Source organism: Entelurus aequoreus, linkage group LG25, assembly GCF_033978785.1.
Source record: "Entelurus aequoreus isolate RoL-2023_Sb linkage group LG25, RoL_Eaeq_v1.1, whole genome shotgun sequence".
In the NCBI taxonomy this organism is placed as follows: domain Eukaryota; kingdom Metazoa; phylum Chordata; class Actinopteri; order Syngnathiformes; family Syngnathidae; genus Entelurus; species Entelurus aequoreus.
In genome coordinates, this window is record NC_084755.1 from 38,470,863 (window position 1) to 38,482,138 (window position 11,276).

General features: G+C 39.6%; 1 protein-coding gene across 1 annotated transcript in view; it reads left to right on the plus strand.

The window, feature by feature from the left end:
* LOC133642879 (glutamate receptor ionotropic, NMDA 2B-like) overlaps window positions 1–3,511 on the plus strand; it is a 355,065-nt gene extending 351,554 nt beyond the window's left edge. Inside the window, exon 15 of the mRNA XM_062037290.1 lies at window positions 137–3,511. Within this exon, the coding sequence (XP_061893274.1) occupies window positions 137–2,362 (2,226 nt within the window). The 3' untranslated portion in view covers window positions 2,363–3,511. The remainder of the gene's footprint in view (window positions 1–136) is intronic.
* The last annotated feature ends 7,765 nt before the right edge of the window (window positions 3,512–11,276 follow it).

Sequence of the window (11,276 nt, forward strand, 5' to 3'; positions counted from 1 at the left end):
GGGGGGGGGGGGGGGGGGAGGCCACATGGTCAAATTTGTTTTTGTACCACAAAATCTACCGTTATTGATTTTACGGTGCATTACTGTAAACGGAAACACAACTTTTAAAATCTGGATTTTGTGTCCCCCCCCACAGGGCATCTACAGCTGCATTCACGGCGTGCAGATCGAGGAGAAAAGCAGTTCGGCGTTGAACTCGCCGTCGGCCACCATGAACAACACCCACTCTAACATCCTGCGCCTCCTACGCACCGCCAAGAACATGGCCTCCCTGTCCGGCGTCAACGGCTCGCCCCACAGCGCTCTGGACTTCATTCGCCGGGAGTCGTCCGTTTACGACATCTCGGAGCACCGGCGCAGCCTGGCGGGCCACTCGGACTGCAAGCCGCCTTATTTGCCGGAGGACAACATGTTCAGCGACTACATCGGCGAGGTGGAGAGGACGTTCGGCAACGTCCACATGAAGGACAGCAACGTGTACCAGGACCGCTACCTGCACCATCACGGTTCCACACTTGGGCTCAGTGGACCGCCTGCCAACAGGCCGCATAGTTTGGGCAGTGCCAGTTCCCTGGAGGGCGGCATGTTTGACTGTGACAGCCTCGGGGGAGGGGTGGCGCCGATCTTCACCACCCAGCCGTGCTCGGCGCTGACCCACAGGAACATGAGCAAGTTCGACCTGCTGTCCGGACAGACTCCGCCTCCAGGCCAGGGCTTTAAAAGCGGCCTGCCGGACTTGTACGGGAAGTTCTCTTTCAAGGGCGGTGCCTCGAGTTCCACCTACATCCCCGGTCACGGGTACTGCGGCGGGAGAGGGGACGACGACGGAAACGTACGGTCCGACGTCTCTGACATTTCCACGCACACGGTAACCTACGGGAACCTGGAAGGTAACGCCAAGAAACGCAAACAATACCGCGATAGCCTGAAAAAGAGGCCGGCCTCTGCCAAGTCCAGACGGGAGCTGGATGAAATCGAGCTGGGCTACCGGAGGAAACCGTACCACATCAGCCACCACCACTACCACAACCATCGCTCTGCCTCGCCACCACTTTTTCCCCCCGAACGTAAGCGAGGAGGAGGGAATACCGACGCAAACTATCTCTTCAGAGAAAAGGAGAGCGTGAGGGACTTTTATTTGGACCAGTTCCGCCCAAAAGAGGGCGTCCCCCAGTGGGAACATGTGGATCTGACTGAAGGCCCTGGGAGTAGAGACGGAGGAGTACCTACCTGCACCTCGCTGGTTCCGGTGGAAGACTTTCTCAAGAGCAAACCCAAGAAGTCGGACTCAAAGAGCGGCGGGGGATCTGGGTTGGCCGGGGGAGAATGGGAGTGCAGGAACTGTCGGTCCGGTGCGGGGGTGAAGCAGATGTCCATGCACGGGGGCGGCGGCTACGGTGGCATAAGCTGCGGGTCCTCGGGGGGCGGTGGAGGCAGCCGTCCCAGCTCCGCGTCCTGTTTGCGCTGCGAGAGCTGCAAAAAGACGGGGAACCTCTACGACATCAGCGAGGACAACAACCACCTCTTGGAACAGATTGGGGGCGTGGGAGGGGGAGGCATGGTCGCCGTCCCCCAGTCGCAATCTCAGGCGCAGCAGCGGAGGAAAGGGGGAGGCTTCGGCAAGCCGCTCCGGCGGCAGCATTCCTACGACGCGTTTGTCGACCTCCAGAAGGAGGAGACGGGCGGCATGGGGAGCTTGATGGGCAATCTGGGAGGCGTCGGCGGGATGAGCGGTCCGGGTATGGGCGGAATGCTGCCGCCTCCCCGAAGCGTCAGCCTGAAGGAGAAGGAGCGCTACATGGAGGGCGCCAACCCGTTTGCGCACATGTTTGAGCGTCACGGGGGGTCCGAGAGAGACCGGGAAAGGGACCCTTCGTTTTATGGAGGCGAAGGCCGGATGGGAGGCCTGTTCAGAGGAGGCGACGGCCTCCATCGCCGCTCCGTCGGAGAGCGAGACGTGAGGGACAGGGACAGGTCTCTGATGGAAGGTGGCGGCGGGGCGGCGATCTCTTTATCCAAATCTCTTTACCCTGACCGGGTAAACCAGAACCCCTTTATACCCACGTTTGACGACGACCAGTGTCTGATGCACGGAGCCAAACAGTTTTACATGAAAAAGCAGCAGCAGGTCGCCAAAAACAGCCGAAGTGACTTCAGGAGTCAGACGAGCACCACGTCTTACCTGCCGGCGTCCGCCACCGCCGGGGTCATGTCCAACGTGTCCCCCCGGTTCCCGAAAGAGCTCAGCCTGGGCGGCCTGAGCCACCACGGCTCCATGCTGGGGGTCGCCCCGTCGCGGCCCTTCAACGGAAGCAACGGCCACGTCTACGAGAAACTGTCCAGCATCGAGTCCGACGTGTGAGAGGTTCGGGCGCGTCCGGAGATCAGGGATGTTTTTAAAGACACCGTCCACGCACTGCAGCCGGGGGTCGTGACCACCCGGAGGATCCACATTTCCCACGTAGAGAAATCTTTATTTTATAAAAATACAAAATCAGGACACTTTGCCGAGGCGGGGAAGTGACCCCTCTCTCCCCAAACGCCAAAGTGATCTACTTTTACCGACATCGCCCCCGTTGACTCCGCAGTTATCGCTCACCCGGGTTCGGTACGGGACGTGCGATCCCGCTGGGATCGGACGGAAGACTGCACGATTGGAGAGCGGCAACCCAGGGGATGACTTGAGTTTTCTCCCGCCCTGAACTCTCCTCCCTTTCCTCCCTCCTCCCGCAGGCCAAAAGATTTGCTGTGAGAAATACAATCATGAATGATTCTAGGGGAAAAAAACAGGGTATAAAGACTAGAACACTATTAATAATAACGTTGTGAAGAACACGCCGTAAGATATCTTCGCTTTTTATTGCTCTGTGTTACAAGGTGTGATATCCCATCGGTTTTTCGTACTTGTATGGTTTTGTTTTTCTTCCTTGCCGGCGTCGGCAGCTTAAAGGCGGTCCAACCTCGGAGCCAGAAAGACTGAACTCTTCCGTTCTTGCTCTCGGTGGAATATTTGACTTCACACGTTTTCCTTTCGGGGTTTTTAATCGATGTTTTTTGCGACGGTCGGAATCGAGCGCGTTTGCGCTTGAACGCTTCGTCGCAAGGGCCAGGGACGCCGAGAGAAAAGGACGTGCCTTAAAGGTCCGGTGGGAGTGTCCTCCCGTTCACGTCGCGTTGGAGCGCCAAAAAAAATCAATACATCAAATGTTCAAGCGGCTTGAGATGCTGCACCGGCAGCGGTTTCGATACGAGATGTTTTATAACTTCGTACAAAAAAAAATAGATTTTATGATGCCGTACGGCAGTTCTATTCAGGATGTCCCACACGGTCTGGGAGTGGCGCCACTTCACAGCACGGCGGCCTTCTACGTCTTTTCCATTCAGGTTACTCCCGTGACGTCGCCAGGCACTCTCGCTGGTATTTTATGGAGGCTCAAATGGGACAAAAATGATTAAAAAATAATTAAGGTGTCAGACATTAAATTTTGTGATTAAATACATAAATGTGTCAATGTATTTCACCTAACAGTACATTTAATTAAATATTTATTTCAACATTTCGATATGTATTTATTTATCTAATTATTTCATTAATGTCAATAATTATTTCATGATTTAATGATTCATCTAATTTTGTTCATAATTTTAATAGATTATTTCATGGTGGAATGATCAATATGATTATTTCATGATTTAATGAATCATTTAATTATTTACTGACTTTTAATTTATTTTTTTATTTTTTTACTGACTATAATAATTTCCTGATTTACTATTTTTTGTAATTTACTGATTCAATTATTTCATGATTGTAACTTATTATTTCAATATGTCATGATTTATTTAATTTTTTCATGGTTGTAATTAATGATTTAATGATTTTTTTTCATTGTCTACTGATTTTATTGAATTTTTAAATTATTTACTGATTTTAATTAATTAATTAATGGTTTATGTAATTTACTTAATCAATTATTGCATGGTTGTAATTTATTATTTCATGATCTTTGAATTGAATTGAATTTGAATTGAATTGAATTTGAATTGAATTGAATTGAAACTTTTATTAGTAGATTGCACAGTACAGTACATATTCCGTACAATTGACCACTAAATGGTAACACCCGAATAAGTTTTTCAACTTGTTTAAGTCGGGGTCCACGTTAATCAATTCATGGTAAATGGTAATTGTAATTTATTGTTTCATGATTTATTGATTTATTTCATTATTTCATCATTGCAAATATTTTAAGATTTCATGACTTATTTATTTATTCATTGATTTAATTATTTCACGATTGCAATTAATTATTTCATTATTTTAAGATTTATTAAATTATTTCATGATTGTTATTTATTATTTCATTATTTGTCTTTTTTTTCTGATTTTAATGAATTTTTTCATGATATAATGATTTTTTCAATTTACAGATTTAATGATTGTGACTATTTCATGATTTATTTCATTCTTTCATGATAAGAATGAATTATTTCTTGATTTCACGACTTTTTAAAAAAAAAATTAATTTTATTATTTCATGATTGTAATGAATTAATTCATTATTTTAAGATTTATTTAATGATTTATTTATTTTACTTCTTTTTCCTGGCTCTATTGAACTGCAAATTATGTGTAACGCAGAGGGTTGATGAAATTGTGAAATAATCTATTAAATAATTAATCAAATCATGAAATAATTACATCATGAAATAGTTAATTAAAGCATAAGTAGTTAATTAATTAAGTAGTTAAATAAATATTTTTTTTTACTGATTTTAATGAATTATTTCATGATTTAATGACTTTTGCAATTTACTGATTTAATTATTGTATGATTGTGACTATTTCATGATTTATTTTGTTATTTCATGATGGGAATGAATTATTTCATGAATTCACGACTTATTTTTTTTATTTATTTAATTATTTCATGACTGTAATGAATTAATTCATTATTTTAAGATTTAATGATTTATTTATTTGACTTCTTTTTCCTGGCGCTATTGAACTGCAAATTATGTGTTAATGAAATTGTGAAATAATTTATTCAATAATTAATCAAATCATGACATAATTACATCATGAAATAGTTAATTAAATTATAAATGGTTAGTTAAATATTGAAATGATTGAATAATTAAAATGCACTTTTACATGAAATACATTTACACATGTATGTATTCCATTCCAATGATGATTAATTAATGACACATTGAAGTCGTATTTTAAAGATGTATTTATTTATTTAGTTCTTTACCTTTCGACCCGCCGTAGTCTTGCATACGCCGCCGTAGATGGCATCGCTGGGACGGCAAAGTGGGGGAGTTGTGGCCCCGTGACAATGATAGTCATGACGAGAGGAGGATGTCTATTTGAGAAAACAGCCTTCGAGCTATCAGCCTCGACTGATGTACATATTTTCCCTCTTTTCTTTGCGACGCTGGCAAAGCCTCATTTATTGCACAGGACCTTTACCTGGTGTAGGTTCAGGCGCTCAGTAGACATGCCTTATCACGCCATCGCCGCCCCTTTCCTCCTCCTCGCCCTTTTCAATGACGCGTCATCCGAGTGTACAGAGTTTGAAACAAAAACGAGGGCGGGGGGAGAAAGCCTTTATTCGCTATTTCAAGCTTTGATCTCCAATTAGTCGGCGGAGTCAGAAGTTGTTTTTTGTCAGAAGTTTAAGGGCTGCAAGAGATTGTGCGGGAGTGCTCAGCCAAGACTGGAGCTACTGGAATCCGTCTTATACACTCATCTAAATGCATTGTAGGTGTGTGTGTGTTAGTGGAGCTACTGGAATCCGTCTTATACATTCATCTAAATGCATTGTAGGTGTGTGTGTGTTAGTGGAGCTACTGGAATCCGTCTTATACACTCATCTAAATGCATTGTAGGTGTGTGTGTGTTAGTGGAGCTACTGGAATCCGTTAGTGGAGCTACTGGAATCCGTCTTATACGCTCATCCAAATGCATTGTAGGTGTGTGTGTGTTAGTGGAGCTACTGGAATCCGTCTTATACGCTCATCTAAATGCATTGTAGGTGTGTGTGTGTTAGCATAACAGCATTTTTTTTTTGCTGATTACTATTCATAAAGTCACAACATAAGCTTGATAGTTAGCCTTAAATCCAAACACCCGATCATACCAGACTTATGACTTCGGAACAAACAAGTCTCTGGAATTTTTTATACATGCACATTTTCAGACCCGCCGCTTACACGAGGGGAGGAAAGTTCGGAATTTGCGAAGAAAGAAAAAGACACCGGCGATGGCGTTAGTATGTTAATCTTTTCCGTGTAAATATTAATAATCCAAACTTTTCACTTTGTACAGTCGACACAGACAGGATGTAACTTTGGAACACGTTTTACAAGCGATTTAAGAAATAAATAAAACTAATTTTAAAAAATTACAAAAAAAAAGAAATATAGTTAAGACACCGATATTAGATCCTTTTTTCTTTTCCTCTCATGTTATGATAGATTACCAGTCAGTACGTTAAGGATTATACTTTTTTTACTTTCAAGTGTTTGCTGACTCAGCGTAGGTGTAGACATGTGGTGATATTGAACAAGGGGACAATATTGGACTCGTTCACACTGCAGGTCAATTCCGATCTTTTTGCCCACATGCCACCTGTATCGGATGTTTTCCTGTCCGTGCGAACAGCGCCAGTCCAAATTTTTTTCATATGCGACCCGGACCTCTTTCTCGTGTGGAAATAAATTGTATACCGTATTTTTTCGGACTATAAGTCGCAGTTTTTTTCATAGTTTAGTATGCGACTTATACTCAGGAGCGACTTATGTGTGAAATGATTAACACATTAGCGTAAAATATCCAATAATATTATTGATCTCATTCACGTAAGAGATGAGACGTATAAGATTTCATGGGATTTAGCGATTAGGAGTGACAGATTGTTTGGTAAACGTATAGCATGTTCTATATGTTATAGTTATTTGGATGACTCTTACCATAATATGTTACGTTAACATACCAGGCACGTTCTCAGTTGGTTATTTATGCCTCATATAACGTACACTTATTCAGCCTGTTGTTCACTATTCTTTATTTATTTTAACTTGCCTTTCAATTGTCTATTCTTGGTGTTGGCTTTTATCAAATACATTTCCCCAAAAAAATGCGACTTATACTCCAGTGCGACTTATATATGTGTTTTTCCTTCTTTATTATGCATTTTCGGCCGGTGCGACTTATACTCCGAAAAATACGGTACTCAATTTAGACTTTTTACCTCACATTTCTGACTTTTAGTTTCCTAAATTTAGACTTTTTACCTCATATTACTGACTTTTTGCTCTCAATTTAGACTTTTTACCTAATTTATGACTTTTTTCTCTCAATTTAGACTTTTTACCTCATATTTCTGACTTTTAATTTCCTAAAGTTAGACTTTTTACCTCATATTTCTGACTTTAAAAAAATCAAACTTAGACTTTTTACCTCATATTTCTGACTTTTTGTACTCAATTTAGACTACCTCATTTCTGACTTGTTTCTCTAAATTTAGACTTTTTACCTCATATTTCTGACTTTTAGTTTCCTAAATTTAGACTTTTTACCTCATATTTCTGACTTTAAAAAAATCAAGCTTAGACTTTTTACCTCATATTTCTGACTTTTTGTACTCAATTTAGACTTGTTACCTCATTTCTGACTTGTTTCTCTAAATTTAGACTTTTTACCTCATATTTCTGACTTTTAGTTTCCTAAATTTAGACTTTTTACCTCATATTTCTGACTTTGAAAAAATCAAACTTAGACTTTTTACCTCATATTTCTGACTTTTTGTACTCAATTTAGACATTTTACCTCATTTCTGACTTTTTTCTCTAAATTTAGACTTTTTACCCCATATTTCTGACTTTTAGTTTCCTAAATTTAGACTTTTTACCTCATATTTCTGACTTTGAAAAAATCTAACTTAGACTTTTTACCTCATATTTCTGACTTTTTGTACTCAATTTAGACTTTTTACCTCATTTCTGACTTTTTTCTCTAAATTTAGACTTTTTACCTCATATTTCTGACTTTAAGTTTCCTAAATTTAGACTTTTTACCTTATATTTCTGACTTCTTGTTCTCAATTTAGACTTTTTACCTCATATTTCTGACTTTAAAAAAATAAAATTTAGACCTTTTTACCTCATATTTCTGACTTTTTGTACCGTATTTTTCGGACTATAAGTCGCAGTTTTCTTCATAGTTTGGCCGGGGGTGCGACTTATACTCAGGAGCGACTTATGTGTGAAATTATTAACACATTAGCCTAAAATATCAAATAATATTATTTATCTCATTCATTCATTCAATTTATTATGCATTTTCGGCCGGTGCGACTTATACTCCGGAGCGACTTATACTCCGAAAAATACGGTACATACGCAATCACGCCTCCTTAAAGTCATAATTACCGTATTTTTCGGAGTATAAGTCGTACCGGCCGAAAATGCATAATAAAGCAGGAAAAAAACACATATATAAGTCGCACTGGAGTATAAGTCGCATTTTTTGGGGAAATGTATTTGCTAAAAGCCAACATCAAGAATAGACATTTGAAAGGCAATTTAAAATGTCTAAAGAATAGTGAACAACAGGCTGAATAAGTGTACGTTATATGAGGCATAAATAACCAACTGGTATGTTAACGTAACATATTATGGTAAGAGTCATTCAAATAACTATAACATATAGAACATGCTATACGTTTACCAAACAATCTGTCACTCCTAATCGCTAAATCCCATGAAATCTTATACGTCTAGTCTCTTACGTGAATGACATCAATAATAGTATTTGATATTTTACGCTAATGTGTTAATCATTTCACACATAAGTCGCTCCTGAGTATAAGTCGCACCCCCGGCCAAACTATGAAAAAAACTGCGACTTGTAGTCCGAAAAATACGGTATATACGCAATCACGCCTCCTTAAAGTCATAATTAATCGGAAAAATAGACGGTTACAAAGTAAATACTTGACAACGGAGCAGAAAACGGGTGAGAATAAATTGTGCTAGGAAGTGGCGTGAAAGTTCCACCGCTCCTGTGTCCGACTGCTCGCCCGCAGACACCCTCGAAGCCAGTCAAAATACTTCTTTTAATCTTCTACGCGCAATAATTCGGCTCAGAAAATGTTGACTTGGATTGCGCAAAACCCTTGAAATTGCCACAAAATTGCCAGGACTGAGACCGGCCGGGTCGGATTGCATTCACATTAGAAATCGCTTCTTCTTTTTTTTTTGTAACGACTATAAAAAGATTGTGTTTGACAAAAAAAATAACAAATCCTGCAGTGTGAACGTAGCCTTCGTTTCATAGCCCTCTGCTAAGTTTCCCTTGGGTTGTGTCCGATTCTCTCTGTTTCGAGGAGAGCTCGCCTTTTGCGCTTATCCAAGCTCGGTTCAAGTATCTACACGTTTATGTAATACAATATTACATGTGATAATATTTGCTTATTATAGACGCAGTTTACCGTGAGCGTTCATTTTTTTTTTAAATTTGTTTTCCTTTCAAACCTGAGAAGATCATTGTGCTTTTGTTTCTCGCCCACTTGTTGTTTTCTCTCAGCTGGGCTTTAAAGTTGATTGCACACAGAATAAAGAGCCATCGCGGGGCCCGGCCTATCCTGTTCCCTCCTTTAGGATCGGGATAGACATCACTGTGGAAAAAAATATATATACATACGTATATACATATGTATATATATGCGATATGTAATATTGCTGAGAATTTCAGCACAACTTTGTGAGCTGAAATGCATTAGTGCAACCCCTAATGGACACGTGAGGAAAGCATTTACTCATTTTTCATCAAGGGAAATCCACTGTTGCTTTATTTTAGCTCGGGATAGTAGACAGACACCTCGACTCAAAGAAATGTTTGTTGTGTATGTACGTGGAGATTGTGCGGGAGTGCTCAGCCAAGACTGGAGCTACTGGAATCCGTCTTATAAACTCATCTAAATGCATTGTAGGTGTGTATGCAGATAAAACTGCAATCCACGAGCCTGCTGTCCTGGGGGACACTTCGGACTACTAGATGGTTCGATTAGTCTTTCACACTAAGATTCCTCCTTAAAGGGAACCCTCTGTGCGATCCACCTGGACATGGTTGAACATATTCATTTCCCCTTAATTGGTTTTAGTGCAAAACATGCATCAAATTAAATTCAAGTTTGATTGGAAAAAATATATACAAATAACTTATACACAAATAAAAATAAAGAAAAATGCTGTAATTCTCCCTGAAAAACAGGAATATTCCAATGTACTTATTTTGCTTATTTGAAGTAATATCCCTATTTATGTTAACATGTTAATAACCCTGTAAGACCCAAATATAGAAAAACCTAAAAAAATATAAAATATTTGACCTTTCAGATGTTGTTGTAGGAGGCATTTGATGCAGAAATTGAAGACTTTAAAAAAATAAATGTTTATGTATGTTTTTAGAGGAAATGTTGTAATATGGCAACATTGGGCTTTGATGGGAGCAGAATTTCTGTATTTGTACTCACGTTGTGAGTTAGCCCCATAACGGTATGTACCATTAATAATAATCACACAGTAGTTATATTTTTATGAAGTCATTTATTACAAATATGAAACAAGACAAAACTCTTAAAAAAACGCTTTTTACCCCTCTTGTATAATTGCAACAATTATATAACAAGCTCTAAATGAAATTTTATGCATCTGTTCCACAATAACTACATATGTACATGCTCTAGACCAGGGGTCACCAACCTTTTTGAAACCAAGAGCTACTTCTTGGGTACTGATTAATGCGAAGGGCTACCATTTTGATACACACTTAAATAAATTGCCAGAAATAGCCAATTTGCTCAATTTACCTTTAACTCGATGTTATTATTAATAATTAATGATATTTACACTTAATTGAACGGTTTAAAAGAGGAGAAAACACGAAAAAAATGACAGTTAAATTTTGAAACATAGGTTATCTTCAATTTCGAATCTTTAAAATTCTAAATTCAACCGAAAAAAAGAAGACAAAAACTTAAAAAAATAATTTATGGAACATCATTAGTAATTTTTCCTGATTAAGATTAATTTTAGAATTTTGATGACATGTTTTAAATAGGTTAAAATCCAATCTACACTTTGTTAGAATATATAACAAACTGGACCAAGCTATATTTCTAACAAAAGACAAATCATTATTTCTTCTAGATTTTCCAGAACAAAAATTTTAAAAGAAATTCAAAAGACTTTGATATAAGATTTAA